At 39.9% G+C, this 24,243-nt stretch overlaps 1 protein-coding gene across 1 annotated transcript in view; it reads left to right on the plus strand.

Moving 5' to 3' along the window:
- The first annotated feature begins 10,417 nt into the window (after positions 1-10,417).
- LOC137265222 (solute carrier family 23 member 1-like) overlaps positions 10,418-24,243 on the plus strand; it is a 29,847-nt gene continuing 16,021 nt past the window's right edge. Inside the window, exons 1-2 of the mRNA XM_067800569.1 lie at positions 10,418-10,544; positions 14,959-15,131. Of these exons, the coding sequence (XP_067656670.1) occupies positions 14,985-15,131 (147 nt within the window). The 5' untranslated portion in view covers positions 10,418-10,544; positions 14,959-14,984. The remainder of the gene's footprint in view (positions 10,545-14,958; positions 15,132-24,243) is intronic.

Here is a 24,243-nt window from a genome sequence, read left to right on the forward strand (position 1 = left end):
TACCACGATCATTCAACAACCTAAACACAGTTCGTCATCCGTCGAAAACGATCATTCATCTATCAAACATTCATGCAACCGTCTAACCACGATCATTCACCATTGATACATCACCTGACCACGATAATTCAACCATCCTACCACCCTCATTCATATATCTACCACGATAATTCAACCATCCTACCACTCTCATTCATATATCTACCACGGTAATTGGACCATCCTACCACGATCATTCAACCATATAATACGATCATTCAACAATTGAACCACGCTGATTCGACCATCTTACCACGATAATTTAACCATCTAAACACGATCATTCAACCATTAAACCACTATAATTCAACCATCCTACCACAATCATTCATGTCGATTTACCCAGCTAACCCAATCCAGTTGATCGCCTGTTTCAACCAGCCGATGTATCCGCAGTTAATAGTCTATTGTGTCTTCATGCTACAAGGGTAATAACCCTGGACAATAATGACTTTGTTCAGAAAAGACGTCATCTCTTATATCACATGTTGTCACACTAGCTCTCTCGACCATAAAAGTTATTGGTCAGGGTAGCTAATGTCAGTTTCGTGGCACTATTAGTGGTTAAACTGAGGTTCGGATTGCCTAATATCCATATACCCAAGAACCGCCATGGACGAAATAAACCGACGAACAAAGGACAATGCTGCATATGTCGTAACTATTTACAGTGGGCAATTCAGCAGTTACCTACTCGTATTGCCATTTTGAAACCCTCTCCACACCCGCCGGGTCCGTCGAGGGTCGCTTAGTGATGATTAGGACGACCTTGATTCACAACTGTCCATATCACATTCATGCTATAACACACATTCATACATTGGGATTATTTTAACCACAACTTCAACACAAGACAGGATGGGCTCGTCCCATAACAGGACATTGAGTTACGGCAAGTCACTTTGGTCGATTGCATGAGCGGATCCACGAATTTTGAAAGGAATTCGTTATTGTATGTCAGTGAGCTAGCACTATAGAACCAATTTATATACTATTCCAAAGAATCCAAGGAGCACCTAGGTTTCCTATGATACAGAGAACACATTTGATGGGATGAGAGCTAGTTTTATTGGGGGTTATGATGAATTCATTGCAGAAACTGAATCACAAGAATTCAGATCGAACAGATGTAGTGCATTGACACAATGCGATAGATACCGTGATAGGGGTCGCTTGCAAAAGTCACAGGAACTAGAGTTCTTTAGTACCGCACATGTCCCTTTCTGCTCCCAGTGCAGGCAAGACACCGTCGTCTCATCGATGCAACAAGATTCCCCAGTGTCTTAATAGCTTAATATCTAACCACCCTTGTTGCAGGAATTACATCAACTGTGCAGCATTTTCAGACATTGGATATTTGATCTTTATACGTTGCCTTTACATGTCCCACAAGTGTTCAATGGGCTCCAGATCGGGTGAATAGGCCAGCCACTGCACAGTGTTAGCCTTGTTTTGTTGCCTGAAGTCAAATGACAACTCTCCCTCGGTGTGGTCGTGCGTTATCGTCCTGCAAAATGGCAGCTTGTCCAAAGGCGTTTAGGGCTGGAATAACAGTCGGTTGACAAATCCCATCCCGATACCTCATGCCAGTCGGGTTTTCTTTGATGTGATGCAAAGGAGTGCTGTGACCATTGCCGAAGGTCAAACCCCCGCCCTTCCCACGCCCTCCTAACGTTTACGTCAGAACACCTTTCACCCGGATGTCTGCGTACATGAATACGGCCATCACTGTACTGCAAACAAGATATAGACTCGTCAGTGAAGAGAACATTGTTCCACTGGCGCCTATCCTAACGCATATGGCGTCTGGCCCAAGTTAAACGGTTGACTCTGTGATGCGGAAGCAGTAGTGGACGTACAGTTTGATGTCGCGACCTTACATTCCTCTCAGGCAGACGGACCTTGATGATCTGATCAGAGACACTGACGTTGTATGCATTTCGGAGGAGACTTCTAAAGGCGTTTGCAGTGACAGTTCTTTGTCGTAAGGATATGATGCCGATGAATCTGTCGTAGCGACAAGTTGTTCGTGGGCGACGTTGTTTACGGACTTCGCCGGTAGTTTTGAAATGAACCCATTGTCTGTGAATAACCGAGGGTGAAGCATTAAGTTTTCTCGATGCCTCAGGTATGGTAGTACACCACCCCCCCTCCCCCCAATCCACCCAATAGCTCTCCCCCTGTCAGCAATGCTGAGGCGGTGGCGCTGAGGCGTGGTTTTCAACATGTGATTGATCTGTGTTTCAAACGTTGCTTACAGGGGAAATTTGTGCATGCTGTTCAGGGCGATTTCCACTATCACATGCACAGGCAGATTTGGGTGCATTCAAGAGAATACGACCGATGGAAACCTCCACCTACAGTTCACAATTGTGTAAAATGTGTAGTTTCCAAATTCAAATCCTTCAAAATTCTAGTGGTTTATCGTTCCAACACAACGTGACATTTAAACTATTACCAGTTGTCAATTTTTTATTTTTCACCCAATCTCTGTAAACTTTCCAGCATATTAGCTAAAAGCATCGGACAAAATATAAAATATTACTACTGTTCCTTGGATTCTTCAGAGTAGTATATCTAGGCTAGTACAAACAGCTACACATACACACGCATGCACGTCGTCAGATGGCGAAATAATAGTCTTACCTCACCTATCTTATAACATCATTCGCCTATGGACAAGAGCTACCAGCAGTTCGGATATCTTAAACACGAGTTAAATTACATTTGCGTCGCCATTCGATTGTCCGCTCGCTCCATTACCTTTTCTGGAATGGAGCGATGATTACCAGTTTCAGTTGTAAAACCTTGATATTTCATACGCTTTGTCTTACATTTGGCTAATAAAAGTACAAATACTTTGAATGTACTCAAAGTAGGGCAACATCCTCGTAGCCCTCCAATCCTTAAAAATATGGGAGCTTTTCTGACATTACCCTCTACATATGGTCTCAGTCGTTAAGGGTTTCACCACAACATACAGACTATGTATTATAGCAGCAAATAGTATCGCTTCTTCCGTATAGGAAATGTAGATATTCGCTATGATTCTGAAAAACAACAGGGAATACGTCCTATCTAAGATATACTAACATGTCAAAGAATAAAATAATGTTCCTATGTTACTTTGAATAACCACAAGGCATACTGTAGTGTCAAGTGCTCAGTATATCCTACCGACAAGTGCTTTTAACGCTGACAAATGACCCCACGCAGTATAAAATAACGTGTAGAAATAACGTCAAGGACAAACGAAATGTCACATTTGCCTGGTGACGAATACTGGGAGGGAAAGGTAGATGTGACATGATGATGTCTCCGATATGGATTATGTCAAGGTAACGAGGAACCTGCTCCACAGTGTTGGAGGCAATAAAACGTACGGTGTAGCAGGGAGAAACCTTTACTTGAAATATTTTTAACCAACTGACGCACGTCTTGACAAATATATGTAAACTATCTTTGAAACCAACCAAGAAATTATAAATGAAAAAACTTCGTCAAATAAGGAGATCCATAAAAGCTTTCCAGCTATCAACGCGAGGTCTCTGGGGGAAAGGTGTTTTAGTCAGAACAACAGACTAACGACTAGTCTCTGTAATGACCATATTTCACAGAAATAATGCTCACATTAAAAAAAGCAGAATGTTATGAAAAGGAGCCCTGAGACATTCCCTTGAAGCATTCCCTTGTAATCAAGACTTGCCACATTTTCGAGACTTGCATGGGCTTTCTTGGATATATCTGCTTGAAGGTCTGCATGACAGACTATCAGACCATAATCTCGCGGCAAATATGAATTCCTATCCTTGGATGGAAGGGAATCTATAGAGCTACGATCATTTTATTACTTTTATCAGTTGTGTCATTTTATCGGGTCTTCCAAGAGAGATTGTTAACAATTCAAAACGTTTCAATGCAATTGAAAGTTTAGGAGTAAGACATGTACGTATAATTCAGAAAATGTTCCCAGTTATGTCAATTATGAATGTTCATGTAATGTCAAGTAATTGTAAATACACAATTTTGATCAGCTGGATACTAATCAGCGTGACCATTACAAGTAAGCCTGGTGTATTGTTTATAATCTATTGAGAACAATAAGACCTTGGTCGATTGTGAGAGCCATCGAACGCAGTTCATGTAATTATCTGTCTGACAGTTCATGAAACACATTACTTTGCCTACTGCCAAGCCTTCTCTGCAGTGCTAAAGCCTTAAATGAAACAAGTCTAAATGTGCTCAGGTTCTGGTCTCCCTGTGGCTCCGTTTCAGTTAAAATGGGTTTGTTTGTTACCATCAGAATTGTAGATATTCAGACTGATGGAATGAGTAGTTTTACGCCGCACTCAACGCTATTCCACCTAAATGGCTGCGGTTTGTAAATAATCGAGTTTGGACCAGACAATACAGTGGTCAACAGCATGAACATCCATCTGAGCATTTGGGAATCAATGACATGTGTCAACCAAGTCGGCGAGCCTGACCACCCGATCCCGTTAGTCGCCTCTCACGACAAGCATAGTCACCTTTTATGACGGTGTCGGCCCGGGAGAGCTACTTTTTAAATTAGCGTAGTTCCGGGAAAGCTATTTTCTCCAACACAAGATTGTACCGCCAAAGCTACTTAACTGAATAAACACTGTGATCAGCTAACCCTAACAATTACCGATTAATGGAAAAAACGACCCCTGTGATTTTCTCTCTTTTAATGCGATTTGTTTCCTATTAGGATCACAGAGTATAGCATCCAAATGTGTGATGTTTACAATTTTGACGAGAACTACATCCTCATCCAACTCACATCTACTCATGTTTGTCAGTTTCCTATCTCTCATTATATATATTTATCTGATGGGGCTATACCTTCAGTCATCATGTACTCTGTGAAGACAAACATGTTATAGACAGAGACACAGGACTGTTCCCAGACTGCCTGCTTCCAGGCCTGAGATTCATCTTGAGGACAAGTGGGCTGAGACAGAAGCTGGCGAGAGATTCCTTCATCGGATAAGCAACGACATCCTCCTCTTCACCACAGACAAGAACATGTAGATCCTGTGTGGCGCAGATACAATATGTTGTGACGGAACATTCTTTGCTGCACCTCGTCTCTTCGACCAGATATATACAATTCAAGCCCAGTTCCAAGGACACATGTTTCCCCCTAGTGTATGGACTGCTACCAGATAGGCAGGAGACAACTTACTCTGCTGTGTTCGAGTACCGTCATCAGTTGGCTGAGACCCTGAACTTGCATTTCAGTCCTCCTGTTGTTCAGCTGGATTTTGAGTTGGCAGCCAATAATGCAGTAAGATCGGCTTTCCCCCCAACAACCCATCTTTTTCCATTATTGTCAGTGCCTTTGGAGGAGAGTCCAGAAAGAGAACCTCGTCAACGACTACAAGGAGGACGATGATGTGCGGAGGATAGTACGTCGAGCTGCTGCTCTTCCCCTTGACAAAGTAGATAATATTTGGTTAGAATGTATTGCTGACAGCCCCGATGACCTCAAAGTGCGATCATTCATGGATTATGTGACTGCTTCGTAGGTGGAGGGTAACCGGTTTTCCCCATTGGTGTGGAACCATTTCGGAAACGATGGACCAAGGACAAATAACCACCCAGAAGGGTTCCATCACAAACTTAATCAGTAAGCCAGAAAGAGTCATGCCAATATTTTTGAAGTCGTTGGAGTTTTCCAAAGGGAGCATTCAGTGAGCGAAGTGTCCTGTGCCCGACTAACATCCTACCCTAGTGCTTCACAGAGGAAACGCCGCTACCGGCGGATAGACAGTCGTCTTAGATCCCTGAGTCAAGATCTACGGAGCCAGGACATAGCTGATATGAAATATGTTGACTGTGTATCTGAACTGTTAAAACTGGAGCGATGTGAGGATTACAATGATGAAATGGCAGTAACTGCTTACAGGAATATTTTTGTGTAAACTTACATTTTACATGTATATACATTTATTTCATTTAATATATGGCAAGCAAAACCGAACAAATTAAATATGGTGAGTACGGTAACTTAGTTTTTTATTGCCTTCATTCCCGGTAAAGCTACATCTCCGTAATCACAAACCGTGACGCACCCCATCCTCTATGACCGGTAAAGCTACACCTCCGTAATCACATACCGTGACGCACCCCATCCTCTATGACCGGTAAAGCTACATCTCCGTAATCACATACCGTGACGCACCCCATCCTCTATGACCGGTAAAGCTACATCTCCGTAATCACATACCGTGACGCACCCCATCCTCTATGACCGGTAAAGCTACATCTCCGTAGTCACATACCGTGACGCACCCCATCCTCTATGACCGGTAAAGCTACATCTCCGTAATCACATACCGTGACGCACCCCATCCTCTATGACCGGTAAAGCTACATCTCCGTAATCACATACCGTGACGCACCCCATCCTCTATGACCGGTAAAGCTACATCTCCGTAATCACATACCGTGACGCACCCCATCCTCTATGACCGGTAAAGCTACATCTCCGTAATCACATACCGTGGCGCACCCCATCCTCTATGACCGGTAAAGCTACATCTCCGTAATCACATACCGTGGCGCACCCCATCCTCTATGACCGGTAAAGCTACATCTCCGTAATCACAAACCGTGGCGCACCCCATCCTCTATGACCGGTAAAGCTACACCTCCGTAATCACAAACCGTGACGCACCCCATCCTCTATGACCGGTAAAGCTACATCTCCGTAATCACAAACCGTGACGCACCCCATCCTCTATGACCGGTAAAGCTACATCTCCGTAATCACATACCGTGAGGCACCCCATCCTCTATGACCGGTAAAGCTACACCTCCGTAATCACAAACCGTGAGGCACCCCATCCTCTATGACCGGTAAAGCTACCCCTACTTTCCTCTTTATAATTAAGAAAGTAGCTTTCCCGGCCCATAACATTTATGGCAAGCATGGGTTGCTGAAGGCCTATTCTACCCCGCATCTTCACGGGTCAGATATTCAAAGGCTAGGTATGAGTCTATTCATGTAATATCATACAAGGACGTTATTTCTTGTGCTGATGGGCAAACAAAGCAAGTACGCCTCTGAGAGATGTTTTAGGTTACGGACTATGAACACATTTGACAGTATTTTACGTGTTCACCAGAACATGTTTGAAAATCCCGTGTAGAGAATTCAATATACCGACCTCTGGAACAACCAAATAACTTTTTAAGTTCATAACCTCACTTACATTCATATAAACTGGTAGTGAGTGAGTGAGTATAGTTTCAAGCCGCACTCAGCAATATTCCAGCTATATGGCGGCGGTCTGTAAATAATCGAGTCTGGACCAGACAATACAGTGACCAACAACATAAGCATCGATCTGCGCAGCTGGGAACCGATGACATATGTCAACCAAGTCAGCGAGCCTGACCACCCGATCCCATTAGTCGCCTCTTACGACAAGCATAGTCGCCTTTTATGGCAAGCATGGGTTGGTGAAGTCCTCTTCTACCCCGGGAACTTCATGGGTCTACAGATTAACAAGTAAACCATATGCACTGACTGAATATATGGCGGGCAGAGCGGAATGAGTTTGACTAGGAACAAGGAACATTAGAGAATGAATCTGCAATCCGAGATCGGTGTACAGTGTGTTTCCGATAGCGATAACCAGGATTGTCATGAGGAACATGAAACAATGGAAGTTTAGACTTTTTTGAATCTTATGTAAAACTATGTCTTCTTCGTGGCTACATAAAACTCTCTGAAAGCTTCACTGAAGCCTTGAATGTCGTAAACTTGACCAAACGCGTTCCGTGCAAGAGTGGTAAGACGTTGTTTCAAATCTTGGTAAAAAGAGCCTGATCGAATGTGTGTAAATTTTTGTGAAATATAAACACGAAAGGCTTGATACTGTTGGAATATTATGCGGCATAAAAGGGAGATTAAGCACTGGGAACCCAATCATTGGTAGAGTTAGGTCAGTAAGCAGAGAATGTGTCATTGAGTAGGAGAATACAATGCACAATACACATTTTCAACATACATATACTGGACAAAAATAGTTAGGGATATATGTAAATTTTGAAATTATGAATAATGATCTGTTTATTCATTGACACACTGATGAAATAGCCATCATAAAATTACAAATTTCCTTAAGCTATTTTGTTCTGTATATTTACGCTTCTATTCCCCTGTAATCTAGTGATAACTGAATAATGTTTTGCTGTAATAAATGATCTATAGCATGGGGATGCCGGAGATATGGTTGTTACTGCTTATTGGAGTTACCCCATCTCCATAGAAATGTCTAACTTAACTGGGCATTGATGACAATGGTGTTTATAGGTGAAATGTACTATGAATCACATTGGCTGCTCAACTTGTGTGTCGCCGTGTCCATTTTCCCCATGTACATATTATGATACAGTCGGATTATTTGACAGGGTGAATATGCTCGCTGGTGAGGCGAACTAGACAGTAAGAGCCAAGGTAATCTAACACATGCATATGCTTTTGACAGTTACAAATAAACCCATATAAGTTGAAAAGGGAGACCCAGTTTGCTGGGACAGTCAGGGGAACTTGAGGAAATCTGGACTTGCGTCATTTAGGTTAGCAATGCAGGGAGGGCTTGACATTAGGGGCAGTGATGTGTTTCAGGGACTGTGAGGCTGACTAGTATCAAGGCTGTCCCTCAGTCATGTTCAGGCGCCTGTGTCTCCCGTCCCGGCCCGTGTCGCTCACAATGACCCTCTTTCACCATCTGGGAACGCGACCATCATGTCGCCTGTTTGTGTATGTAACTGGACACCAGCGCAGATTCAGGAAGTCGGTGTTTGGAACAATTTGTACTGCCGTGCAGGTTGTGATGGGAACGTGTGGTTTGACACTTATCGCAGTAACTGTTTTATACCACAAATCGATCTTCCTTGAAAATGTTTTTTAACAACCTACCTACATTACAGCAAGTCGCATATGTGCTCCTTATGAAATGTTCACTCAAATAAATAATTCATGAACACGAATCAAATGCTCAGTTTAATTAAAGAATTGATGAATTAAATGCTCTATACTCATATGTGGCACCGTATATTATACTGGTTGGTACCAAGAGGTTATCAATCTGCTAAAAACCCAGCGCAGTTCAATGTTGATATTTATATATTACCAAGCAGTGTTTGTGGTTTTAAAGACCAATAAATGCTAGGTATTCGAGGTGCAAGGTGCAAGCAACAACTGTTTGTCAATTAACCTGGCTCTTAATTATTCGAGGGGTATGGAAAAATAGATTCAAATATTTTTCATGAAATCGGATGCACGTTTTAACCTATTACTTCTTGGTATGCGAACGATCATGGTGTGTATCCGTCTGAATCTTGCTAGATGATCTTAGCTGATTAGATCACGAGAAGAATTGAGAGTAATCATGGTAGTAATCCTCCTTCAGTTCCTCCAAATTAAACAAATAGATTCATTACGTGGGTTCCATCATTGTCTATCTCGAATATATGTAGACAGTATTTTTACGAGCCAAGACTCGCGCCTCTTTGGTAATAAGCACTATCGCGTGGGCTCAATAAGAGCAAGATACGTTAACTCCAAGTACAAAGATACTGCTTGAAATAAACCTCAATAAGTGAATACAAAACACATGGCTGATTGAAACGGCGGCACCATGGTCTTGTTTGGTAAATATTGTGTGTCCTTGGGGCATTTCTGCACATCACGTGTTCATCACGTGTACTGGTACTGTTCACTGGATCAGTGAATTCAGTCAGTGTTGACTGTAGACAGAGCCTGGGATGACTATTGTTTCATACTGTCACAATAACTATTCATATTACTACATGTCATCATGTCATCATGTCACTACCGTTGTGTATACTGGTGGTTTCACATTGTCATGATAACTATATATATCTTACTATGAAGGTGTATGACGTCATGGTTTCACATTGTAACAATATCTGTTTATATCGCTATAAACATGTACAGTGCCATATCAGTTTACAACGGCCGTGTATGATAAATAACTCGTTGTGGTTCCACAGTCACAGTTACTATATGTACTACTATAACGATTTTTGACATCGTGGTTTCATACTGTCACCATAACTATTTAAAATTCTATAAATTCGTTTGACACCATACCATTTTACTACATCTCTGTATTGTAAGTAACTCTTCGTGGCTTATCTAAGTTAGGCAAAATCAGTCAGATAAGGCACTCTCAGTTTATCGGTTAACGACCACGCTCAAGAATCGTTCTTTGGCAGGAAGTTACTGACCGATAAGGGCAGTTCCTCAGTTCTTTGTTCACACATAGAGAGACTTCGCTTAAACATTTATCGACTATTAAGTTTGTGGTGGCCCAGCACTGCCACGGTCTTTCGCATGGGAGAGTTCACTTTCAACATCACTGAAACTAGGTCAGAGAAACAAAACAATACTGCGGGATTTGTGTCAAGCACAGAGTTCACGACAGCTGATTTCTTGTAAGGAGGTGAGTAACTGTTTTGTGCTTTGAAATTGAAAATATTAGTGTTCTACTTTATGTCAAAACATTCTGGGAACCTTTCATGAGGCCGTTCTTATGACAATGCTCTGATGTGATGTACAAAGTTAATGCCTGGGTAAACACTCTCCTGGGTCCGAGTTGAATGACATATTATTTGCACTTTTCTAAAGAATCAGGACATTTGTCTTGTATTGGATTATGGAACATATATCTAAATAGAAAACGGAGTTCGCTGACCTTTACGTGTTTTGCAAATTGTTCTATCAGTGGTTATTGAACAAACATTCACCATGTTCAAAAACTTGTGTTTGTTATTGTTTCTTCGTATTTTACCCATGTTCGTCACTGTGATTGCTGCTCACTCCGGGTTATGTTTGTAGTGTTACTACAACATTGAATTAGATGTAAGATCCAAGAACACTTAACTTTGGTGTACGGATACATTAACTACTCAATGTGGTTTATCTGGTTCGGTTTTGGAGGCGATACGCTATTCTTAAAAAGTCAATGTGTGTGTGTATGTATGTGTATGTGTGCATATGTGTGTGCTACAGCGTGTTTAATAGAATCCACATACGGATGATTACTTCCATATTTAAGATATGTATTATTTAAATTGTAAATACTTTTGCATATAGAATATGGGGAATATTTCATCAACAAAGTTGACATGCACACAGTTTACTGGGGCCGCCTTGCTAAAAAGCGTATTGAATAGGAGAATCACGTTTGCATTTTCTTATACTGAAATAAGTAACAATTAGTGGTTTTGTTTACAGTCAAAGGGACAGTCACAGTTATGCTGACATTGCTTTTATTTCAGCGTTGATCATCAATCCTTCTGCACCATGTGTATATCATTTATACAAACCATTTCCTTTTAAGGACAATGACCATAATGGTACGAAAAAAAAAGCAATTCTTCTAACAACCATGAATTGTATATATTTGTTATGGAAGGTGGACATGGGAAAATGTTGACAGATTTGTATGACAAGGTTTCAGCTTGTGTTAGAATAGGTATTTCTAAAACTGAAATTTTCACGACATCAAAGGGAGTACGGCAAGGATGTATGCTAAGCCCTGCGTTATTGACCGAGAAGACGAAATGAAGAAATGTCTTCTGCGAGGAGTGTAAGTCTGAGGTGTACTGAATGGTTTTATGTTGCTCTTATTTTATAATGAAGTACATTTAACTTAATGACACTACGATTGGTTTTCAAAGAACACTAGATGTGCTAATACGCATTGTTATAAATAACCCAGAAGAAGTTATGTATAACTGCTTTTAGTGATGGTTGATGTCAACAAAAACATGTAGATGTAAACAGTATCCCACTATAAATGTTTAGGAATTGCCTTCACATTTGGTCTAAACCCAGAGACTTCATTTCCTCTTATCTTACAAAAGGATTATCCAAATATGTCTCTGAATATAGGAGTCGGGGTAACACTTGTGCAAATAGGTTTTCTACAGTTTGTGTTTCTTTGAGAGTCATGTTTAGGAGTTGATGAATCAGATAAGGACAAACTGTATGGATGAACAACATTTTATTCGGATTTTGGTGAAGGTGAGGTGAGGGTGAGGTGATGGTTAGGTGATGGTGAGTGAGTGAGTGAGTTAATGTTTAACGTCACATCGGCAGTATTGCAGCCATATCGTGACGAGAACATTCTTGAAAAAAGGAATTGATGCATGTGATAAAAGATTCTGTCGACGAAGGACTAGAATATCACAATAAGAAATAAAACTGTCGTGAAAAGTTAAAACTAATATCACTATTCAGACAATACGATATAAAAAAAAGGCTATAGATCGCCAACAACTGAAGGTAGATCACCATACTAGAGGCCATGGGGACCTCACTTCTGCTACCTGCATGGTCCGTGAGGTGATGGACCGTGTTGTACAACGCTGTGTCTTGTGTGGACTTGTGTGGGCGTTCTAGTAAGCTGGTTGGGCATTTCTTGGTCTTTCTGCAGGGTGTAGACTCTGACTTGGGAGTGGAACCAGACATGTCAAGGATGATGCTGGCCCGTTTCCTGTCGGTTGTACTGGGGCAATGTTGATGTCTGTCCTCCTTGGCGTCTCTTTTTGTTTCTCATCATCGGTGATGTTAGGCGTTTGTCCTGCGGTTTCTGTGGAGAGGTTTAGTTTGACAGCGAACTGTTACAATTTTAACATTTTGTTTCATAGAAAACCTGCAATCCCGATCTCCATGTTACTAATGCTAAACGTCAAAATACAATCAATATGAAATAACCAAACACCGCATGTATTTGAATAATACCGCATCTGCATAAGACATGTCTGTTACATTCCGTGTATACACTCACTTTAAAAGTCACCCTGGCATTTTTCTCCTCACAGAGCGGGAATAAGAAATGCACACCGAACATGACGTTCATGGACTTTAAGTGACAGCATTGAGATGGGCTTTATAATCTCTGTATAATATATTTGATCAGATAACTAATATTCCGTGTACACTATTGTCATAGTGTACGGTCCCGGCTGACCTGTTTAATCTCTTTCTGGGAAATTTGACATCTGGTGCGACCGCCTACTTTCAGTAGCCAATACTGATTATCATAGCTATTTTGCTCTTTACTCCAAATCAACTCGTTGTATTGGATAATAAAGACGACGATCGAGGATGTAATTTATTCATGAAAAACTGTTATTTGATATTATTAGTTACCTTGACATAATATGAGTGCAACATATATGTTCATCCCTCGTAGGCCTTCCGCTAAACAGCATTTGTTGCTAATTAAAACAACATAATAGAATGCAGTGAAAAGCAAAGATATTCCTATTCTGTATCTCCTCTGAAACATATACATTTATGCAAATAGATTTGGATGCTTTATATCACTTGAACAAATGTTGAACTGATACGTGAACTGAATCGTCACATCCGAGATTGCATGTGGAACTACAGCCCCTAAAGTTGTATATTATATTGTTAACATTTACAAACTCGTGTACCCAAATCAAAAGATCAGTCGACGTACTTCGAAAAAATCATACTCCACTTAATCTATGGAGGACATTGACAGAAGTCACGAAAGAAACTAATATAGACGGGACGCACGAAGACGTCGAAGATATAGGTAATATTAACGGTTCTTTTTTGTTTGTTAATCCTGTGTATAGTATATTTCTGTCAGCATTGTAATATGGACATGACGGTGGCCTGTAAACAGCAAGTCTTAGCCAATGTATAAGCGTCTGTTATCCAGTGGAGCCACTAACGATATCGCTTTACGTTTGCACACAGGGAATAGCCTCTAGGGAACGATAGCTTTAGTTAAGATTCTCACCTGTTTCACAAACGCTCTGGTTTTAAGTTTTGGATGGGCCGTCATAGTGAGGGCTCTTCAGAAAACAAAAGATAATGGAATATGAAGAGATATAATAGCTTTTTGTTTTCAGTATTATATATTCTTGATAAGAGTTCGATACTCACCATCATGTTAGAGAGAGTTAGTTGCTAGCTAAAATATAAGAAACGAGTGGTTGTTTATCTAGTACCACAGAGAGCTAGTGAATTATTCCAGTATTCAAGAGAGTTGGTTAGTTGTTACTTAATAAAGAGGGGTTTTGCATATTATGTAGAGAGATTGTTAATTGTGTTAGTGTTGATTGCTTACTTTATCGTTGATGGAGATTAGTAATAATGGATCACAAGGGACAGTTATTGTGTAATAATATTTTCATATGTATGAAACAATATTGACTTCCTTTATCATATCAGTGAGCTGACTGTCAACTGTTTCATTATAAAAATACCGGACCTACAATAGTCCACGTTTTTAAGTAGCTACACAGCCAAACTGATTCCAATATTAAAAGGTTTTTCACTGTTTATCTGTAAGAAACGAAACCCGGACACATACTATTATGTAAATGCAATCAGTCATGCCATTATTGCCTCCTGTTATATGCACAGTCCGGTATCGTGTTTAGACACACATGACACTTTCGAGTCATGTGCAAGTATTGTGGATACAGTGGGTGCAGTAAACAATACCTTTTCACGTCTTTGAAACTTCTTTATTGCAATGGGTGCGACGTTTCGATGTTATCACACTCGATGTGATAACGATGTTAGTACCTACACCAAAACATCACATCCATTGCAATAAAGAAGTTGACTGTACATAGAACTTGGTTTTCCTTCAGTACCTTTCCAAGTTGAAATATGCAATACTACGAGAATGCTTATGTGGACTTACGTATGAAAGAATTTATTGATTGTAAACTGTTTATGATCGTGTTGCTATTGAATGGAGAAACAACTGGGTCCGTAGTGTTTTTAAAACGGTAGTGCTATACGTGACACTACTCCACTTGCTACCAATGTGTCAGGCAATACCATTTCACATGTTTCAGAGGTCAGCCTATGTTATCCGATCGTCATGACTGGAAAGGAACGAGTCAAAAATTGCCAAGAGCTGGGTATTGACAGAGAGGCAGAGAAGCTGGCTGAGAAAGAGGATGAACCACTGTACTATACTCTGACTCAAAACCCGCCGTGTATGATAACGTTGAGTGCTGCCTTGCAGGTATGTGGTCTTGTTGAAATCATCATCAGTCGATGGTTGGGTGGGTTGTTGTTTGACACGGAGCAATGTTCCAGTTATATGACGGCGGTCTGTAAGAATCGAGTCTGGAACAAACAACCCAGTAATCAAAAGCATAAGCATCGATCTACGCAACTGGGATAAGATGACATGTGCCAACGGGTTAACGAAATCAGCGAGCCTGACCACCCGATCCCGTTAGCCGCCTCTTACGACGAGCAAAGTCGATTTCTTGTGGCAAGCATGGGTTGCTGAAGGCCTATTCTACCCCGGACCTTCACGTATCTCAGGGCATGACGTGATATAAGGGTCAAAGTGGTGTGTTGGATAAGGATGGGTAACTGAAGACCAATTCTAACCCGAATCTTTACGGGTCCATTAATTATCACTCACTGAAAAAAAATAACACCAAACTTTAAATTCGTGCAGATGCCTGAACGATATCAGGTGGTGTGGCTGTGTAACGTTGCTCAATGTGAGTCATCGTGTACGACAACAGATTATAATATCGACGTCTCTGGCGTCCCAGATCGGTTTTATAGAGCACCGCGATGTAAGTATTTTGATGTTGTTAATACAAGGACACAGAACTGATACTCGTATCAACAGGGTTTATTGTATATACACCTTAGGAGGGTGTCCTCTCACTTAGCCAGATTCCGTCAAAACAGGTCTCTCACATAGAGTAGGAGTTGGCTTAGGGTTAGTGTTTGACAACACTTAGTCCAGATGAACCATAATCTGTATCAACACTCAGTGAGATTAGTTCAACGTGTATTAAAGTGAGACACATGTACATTGAAATGATATTATTTGAATTTTGGGGGGAGGATTTCAGGAAATGCTCAATTAGTGATATTAGAGACATTCTTTCAACTAGTTCAAGATTATTTATGTAAAAATAATTATAATTCCTTGCACCAAAATTTAGGGCTCTGGTTTCAAAAAGATGCAAATTGGGCTGCACAGATAAATTCTATACTTGTTTCGCCAAAGATAAATTGTTGAAGGAGTTAGGAATACTAATTATTCAGAAAGATCATTTTCACCCAGTACTACTGAGTAGGGAAAAATTAATCTGTCATACACAGACAAGAGCATTCCTGAACCAAACAAAAGCATTCCTTAGGAGCACAAAAAAAATTCCTTAAGGAGCGTAGGAGCAGCCTTAGGGGTCAAAAGAAATTCCTATAGGAGCGTAGGAGCAACCGTAGGGGTCAAAAGAAATTCCTATAGGAGCGTAGGAGCAACCTTAGGGGTCAAAGGAAATTCCTATAGGAACGTAGGAGCAACCTTAGGGGTCAAAAGAAATTATTATATGTGCTCCCAGGTGCATACAGGTTCGCTATCTCACATTCCATAGGTGTCACATTTAGACAATACACATTTCTTCTATACAATATCAAATTCTTATAGTTTTCTTTGTTTTATATTATAAACAAATATAAACTATTCAAGTTGTTTTACACTCCATTTAATCATGTTCACTTCAAAACAGTTTTACATGTAGACAAGAGACACGTAATTATGCGGTGAAAGGGTTAATCGCACTTATTCACCACATGCGACAAACTCTCCAGTGTACACTCGAACACCATGTTTACATAACAATAAAATGTAGGTCGCCTCATCCCGCTTCGCGTTTCATACACAGTATAGTTATAATCTACCTCCCTAGTAGTGCATGAAATTCAAACACAAAGTACTAGTATACTACAACAGTGAGTTGAATTCAAGTCATAATGTAGGATATCTCGTCTTGCATACTCATACTTAGAACAGTTTACTAGAACAGTGAGGTAAATTCAGCATTAATCATTCAGTTTGATTTACACTCCTAGTCGTGCTTATTTAACACAGCCAAGTACATTCAAACCCCATGCTGTCATCACATGCTTTCATAACGTATATAATGAAAATCGCTTTGTCACTCATACAGAGTATCGTTATATAATGTTTGCTTGCTAGCAGTTCAAACATCCATTTTTAGAACTCTTAAACTGGGTCAGCTGACTCTATGTATATATTTTTCAAAAGTAGACTGCAAAGTAAATAGGGTCTATGCGATACAGGGAGTGAATTGAAAGAAGTGTAAATATCCGATAATTACTGAACCGAAAACGATACTTGCAAAGTCCTTGACATTGATAAAAAGTTCATCACTTTTAGTTACTGCTTTCATAGAAAAGAAAACAAATGATTGTTGCTTAATAAACATATTATAATTTTACCCACATTGAATGCAAACATAGGCATGACAAATCCAGCATCAATACCAAAAATCTCATTCTCTTTATCCAATCAATCCAGTCACTGCAGATCAAATCCCTTTTCGTGGACGAACAAGTATGTACTTGTAGAAAAACAATCAGATAAAAGATAATAGCAGTTATGTTGTTTTACTCAACTAAAAACCACAGTGACAAGAGAAAGAGAGATTCATCAGCTTGTGTGAACCAGCAGGCAATGTCAGCTTGGTATTGAAATGTTATCATAAAGTATACAAGCTTATGATAACGTATCCTGTTAACTTAATGTTCACATGACTATTATAATGAAACAACCATAACTGAGAGATGATATAACAAAATGTAGAAAGTAGAAACCCTTTTGTTCTTCCCATCTTTAACAGAAAAATCGTCCTCCTGATGGGAAACATCCATCTCCTCCTCCTGATGAGAACATTCCATTCCCTCCTCCTCATGGGAACATCCACGTCCCTCCTTCTCCTCCTCCTCCTAATAGACACACCAACTCCCTCCTCTCTTGATGGGAACATCCACGTCCCTCCTTCTCCTCCTCCTCCTAACAGACACACCAACTCCCTCCTCTCTTGGTGGGAACATCCACCCTCTACACACTTACATATGCATACTCTGAGGACTGAAGTAAACCTAAGTCTTTAAAGGTCACATGCAACCAAAACATCAAACATAATTAAACATATTTATCACTTATTCATGACATATAATATACATTGCTGCTTTTAAAAAAACGAATAAACAAAATTATAAGCGTACAATCGCGATTCAAAAGTGCAATATTTTGTACTTGGGCTTACTTCCCCCGAAACTAAGCCCTCGGGAGACCGAACCCAGTCGTAGCGGGTGGATCTGCACTCAAGTGTAACGACGGCTTCCGATTGGCTGTTTCATTTGCTGATATGCTGAGGGTTCATTGTGTGTACAGAAAGATGATCTGTTTGATGGGCATTTTAGAACTTCTTCTATTGTACTTGATGCGTCGTTTCAGTATGGATTCATATACTGTACATATACTGTCAAACAAAACATCATATACACTAAAAGAAGTTGTTATCCATGAAGAATGTATATTGAGATGTTAGGTTTTGAAAATACATGTTCTCTGAATTTGAGCTCGATCCAATAAAAAATCATCTCAGTAGAGATGGCAAACTACTGCGTGGCTGGAATCTGTCATTCGTCCAACTACAAAGCAGGACTTGAAACTGACAAGAGTTTGCACCAGGTTCCGTCAGATCCACTCATCCGAAAAAAATGAATGTAGTTTGTTTGCAACCCACAGGCATAAGCACATGTCATGTGTATCAGACCTGCCTAATTACATAATGTGGCAGAGACGGGAGTCGGATGCACGAGTCATACATCAGTTTATTTTCTTAATGTCGTATTGTCTGATAGGTGTTAAGTTCAAATTGCACGTGGTCAGTGATTGAAGCTGTGTACTGCATGTTGTCTTTAGCAGACAGGCAGGCAGACATATAGGTGTGAATAAACCAGACACTGAGCTTTCTCTGAGAGACTGCTTACCACAATCAACATGTTTTTTTACGTAACGAGTAGATTATTTACTTGTTTTTGTACACAACCAAGATTAGTCTAATGCTCACAACCTCAGACTCCGGACATGCATACTGTTTCAAGCTCCGCGAACTTATTCACTGCACATGCGGTATGGACGCAGCGCAGCACAGCTGTTGCTCACTGGTATCTAGCAAAGAAACAGTTTTATGCTTTCCTGCTTAGAGAAAGGACATATTGTTGAACCATGAGGACAAATTCAACAAATGATATACTTGGACCTATATCATCACAGAGAAGAGCAAAATCATGTAAAAGAGCATCACTGATGAAAAGAAAAGACAATTTAATCTACAAGAAAAAGAAGAGGAACATGAGAGGCAAGATAGGAACAAAGCCTCCACAGAAAATACAGCACGAGCCAAAACTAAATTGAAATGAGCTCAACCAAAATTGATACATAACTAGATGGTTAGTGGGTATAAAAGACTGCTTCATACTCAAATACCTGCTCATTTCTACCATGGAAATGATCACCTGTCCTGAATGTGGTGAGACATTTACAAGAACCGATAACCTACGGAGACATCTGAAGCAATTTCATAGGTCAACACAATTCTTAACTCCTCCGCCTACTCCTAATGGCAGCATAAACACTCCTCCTCCTGATCAGAACACTCAGCCTCCTCCTCCCCCTAAGAATGTATGCTCACAGTAAAAGAAAGAATTCAAATTTGTAATTCCTTCAAATGTTCTTGTTGTTGGACCAAGCTGTTGTGGGAAATCAATGTTCACATATCATCTTCTACGAGATGGTTGGATTGAACCTCCCCCAGATCGTGTTGTTTGGTGTTATATGCAATGGCAACCCTTATATCTATAACTATTTTTGAACAACTACCCCAAAAAGTTACTTTTGTCAAAGACCTACCCTATGATATCACTGATGAAAACTACTTTGATGCAAATTTGGGGAATGTTTTGGTATTGGACGATTTTTTTGGGTCAATCAAATGTTGACAAGAAAATATCTAAACTGTTCACTCAAACTTCTCATCATAAGAATTATGATTCTTCTTCTTGTTTGCAAGAGGACGAGAATCCAGAGACATTGCACTGGACGCTCATTATGTCACCCTGTTTTATTCACCAATTGACAAACAACAAATTAAACTTTTTGCTCGTACAATCTTTCCTGAAAATATGGATTACTATTTGTCTATGTATGAAAAGATTACAGAAAAGCCATATGGTCAGCTTGTCATTGATTTAAAACATACCACAAAAGACAGGGACCGACTGCATGTGAACATCATTAAAGAAACAGATGAGGGAGCAAATGCTCAGTGTGAACGTGAACAGCCTAGGAAGCAGATCATTGTCAGTCTCAGTCAGCAAAACAAGAGCCTCATTTGATAAACCTGTCCAGACAAGCAGCAAAACTGAAGAACATAGCAGAGCTGATCATTACCCCAATACAGAAACAGATTCAGACACGGATAGCGATACAGGTCCTTTCACTGTGGCTATTGCTTGTGATGACTGTGGAGTGTTGATGGATAATGTAATAGATCTGCAGAACCACATCAAGACCTGGTGTCCTGTCAAAAACCATAAAGCAGTTAGGAAACGAACCAAATGGTCTGAAATCAAGAATGTCAGTGATGATGATGACTGTGGGAAAATCAATTGACTAGCAGTCTAAACAGCTATATAGAATACACCCAATACTTTAAACAGGCCCCTCTGTTTCAAACGCTTCTAGACAGCCTAGAAGAAATGAATCCATCATCCAAAGTAAGATCAAATTCTTTCTTAAACCGAAAATGAAAGAGATAATGACTCGTATAGATATGCCGGACATGGAGAGTGATGCTGAATCTGACATGGTTACACAGGAAGAACAGGAGGATGGTGATGATGACCAGAGTGAGCAAGAATGAAATGTATACGTGTTCAGGCTATTTTCTTTGTCAGTTGAATCCATGACATTGAAGGAGGAAGATGCAACCTAAACCTAGATCCAGTTTGATTCACATTTTGAAAAACATTCATAGCCGGAAATGGGGTCATGTTAGACAAAGGATAAAGAAGATTTCACTCTATTTGAGTGGACTTGTAAAGCTGGGACCTCCTGGAGTGACATCATTACGATTTTATGACACAATTGCTATTTGTACATGTTCATGTAATCAATGATTTTGTGTCTTTGGAAATCTATAAATATGCTTCATGTCAAGGTTTCAATAAAGTTTGAATGCAAGCTCTCCTTATTTGTTTGTTTATCTTCTGTCAGGGTGTGTGTGCCCAACTCATTCTTTTTATCAATAATGAATTGAATTACACCCTCACCAACTAATGTATAGAAGAACATAAAACAAACGCTAGACTTCAACCAAACTAATCTTTTATTTCTTTTTAAAAAACCTTTCTGTATATGTATACGATAATTGATACTTACATAAATACTTGTTGTCACATGGTTACACACTATGTATTATACTCAACCCATACACAAAGGCTAACAGTATTTAGAATAACAACAAATATATTAAGACATGACATAACAATCAACAACATTAATAAAACTCCATCTTGATTTCAATTTGTTTTGTTATCTTGAGGTGCACCAACCATCTATATGTAATCACAATGAGGAGACAACCTAAAATGTTGTCATGGGATCATCTTCTGGTATCCACTATGATGCACGAAGTTTACACTTGAAGCAGTACACTTTATCAGATTGTCCTGTATAAATAAATCCTGCTTCAGCCATGGATTTAGGTGACTGTTTCATCTGAATAGGCCAAGTCTTGAACGAAGCCAGTCTATCAGTAAACGTTTGTCCAAACTGTTTGGTAAAGGGAGATATTTCAACACAGTCAGCCACCACTTCATCATTAAGAAAATGTCCACACACATCCATGTTAGTAGATGTTTTCATGTCCAACCCCAGTTGAAAAATGATCAAAGGTATGGCCTCAACTTTGGTTTTATTGAGTCAAGTACCCTATACATGACTCATCACTGAATATTGAAGTTCTCAAACGAGCATAATTTTCCATTGTAAATGGGCTAACATCAATAAGTAAATAGCCATATCTTTTGACATCTATCATTTGACCAGGAAATTCTTTGCTGACAGGCTCAGCTAGGCCGTCAAACAGTTCCGATTTATTGCCTTTCAGATACATTGCAGTCCAATGTCGACCTTGTTTGCCTCTCACATCGGTATTAACAATAAGCCCAACACCTCTCATCAACATTGGAGATGTAAGCATAGGTAAAGTGTCTCTAGCATACACTCCTAAGACATGGTTTCTAAGCACAGGATCACACTGAATAGCACATAACAATTCAGTAGCTTTCATCTTCTTCACTTGACATACACATTCCTGGCTTGGTCAATTTCTATGAGCGAGGTCCTTTCAGTCATGACAACACAACTCAGTGTTTTGGTTAAGGCAGCATTGAACTGAATTTCTAGTCATACATTTCCCCGTCTTCCTAGACTGAGATGTTCAGTCCCAGTTTCATTCAGTTCGAACACAAAAAGGGCACTTCCCAGTAAACATACTTTTCTGCTGATGAAGTTCCCTTTACTTTCTCTCTTTACATTCTCACCATCAAATAGATTCAGATAGGTATCAACATCATCTGCACTGGATGCTCTCCCTGGACGACTGACACCATTTACATTCAGAGTAACCTTTTTGATCATACTCGACTGAAAGTTGTATGGGTTCTTCTGCAAAGAATCTGACATACTGCTGCTCTCAACAAACGCAACTGTGTATCGATGGGCAACAGGATTTGGGACATTCTCAATGGTAAATGATTCAGTAGGTACAGGAATAGTGGTAGATTTGACTTCTGTGTTCACATAGGGATACAGTACATTGTTTGGTTTCCCGTTTGTTTTTTCTTAAAAAAATGTGTTATGAGCCAGAATTAAAGCTGGGTTCACTTTCAAATAATACACTTTAAGTGTTGCATCTAAAAGGCTTATTTTGTATGTAGTATTAGCAACTCCACTCATGAGACAAAACTGGGGATCTGTTCTATACAAGGTTACATTCAATTTTACTCCATTAATCAAATGTCGATCAATATTGAAAACATCTTCAAACAAATTCCCAACCATTGTCAACTCTTGACTTTTGACAATGAAGTCTCCACGTTTCAACAATCCTTGATTACCACCAGTAACAGCATCAGTTGATTCAATGTCGTCATTGTCTTCACCTGTATCTTATAGAACAAGTATGATGTTAACTGAGAACTCTTGGCATCTGTTCCATAATTCAACAATGTCTTGAACATGCTTCTATAGGGATAGTGATTATTTACACTCGATACCAAATGATTTCGTAGGGAAACCGAAAGTTGGGAGAACAGCGACTGTAAAAACAAGTTGACAGTTCCCACCTCCTCATTCTCAGCCAGTGAAGATGATTTAGCATCATCATGCACCACTTTAAGTTTCACATGTAGTCTTGTTCTCTTCAAATCAATGTACTCACTACCCTATTTAGGGATAGCAAATTCCAATGGTGACGAGTCACTGATTTGGCTTAATGGACGTACATCGTTGAAATAGAACGCCTCTGTGGTCATTGCATAACTAGGAAGCGAAACAATGGAGTAAGAATCTGGGAGATATTCCGAAAAGTTGTCCCATTGTGTTAACTGAAAATATCGTTTCCTGCAACAGGTGTGCGCTTCAAACCTTTAACTGTCTTAGAGGCAGTAGTGTCTGTCTGATGTATCCTCTTGGAAGTGATGATCTGTTATCTTGCAGTTCTTTTTAAAGACGTGCGACGTCTCTCTTTGACATCTGCTTTCTCTACTCTGCTCTGCGTCTCTGATGACATTTGCAATACGTCTCAATACGTTAACTGAGCATCTCCTACCAATGAACTATCACACAAGTTGCACAGTATGTTTACTTATGGATCTTGGATTTTGTCCAATCAGTCAGTTTCCCAAAATTCAACTCTGTTAATGAAACAACCCCAAATCCATCAAACACCAGTCTTTGATTCAGTTTCACACGAAAATGATAGGGGCTGTTGTCCTTAAAATATTTTTCTTTTGAATCTGAAGACTTAAGGAAAATATATTTCTCCATCACAAATCTTTCAACTGACTTTCCCACATAAGAGTCAAACGTACTTGGCCATCCATCGCACAACATCGCACAATAGCATAGGTTTTACCTCCTCTACTTTTTCTTTTTAAGATTTTTTCCACCTGCCACTCAATGTCCTCACCTTTGTTTACTCTTTGCAGTTCTTGAGTATAAAACG

The sequence above is a fragment of the Haliotis asinina genome, chromosome 15 (assembly GCF_037392515.1).
Source record: "Haliotis asinina isolate JCU_RB_2024 chromosome 15, JCU_Hal_asi_v2, whole genome shotgun sequence".
Lineage (NCBI taxonomy): Eukaryota > Metazoa > Mollusca > Gastropoda > Lepetellida > Haliotidae > Haliotis > Haliotis asinina.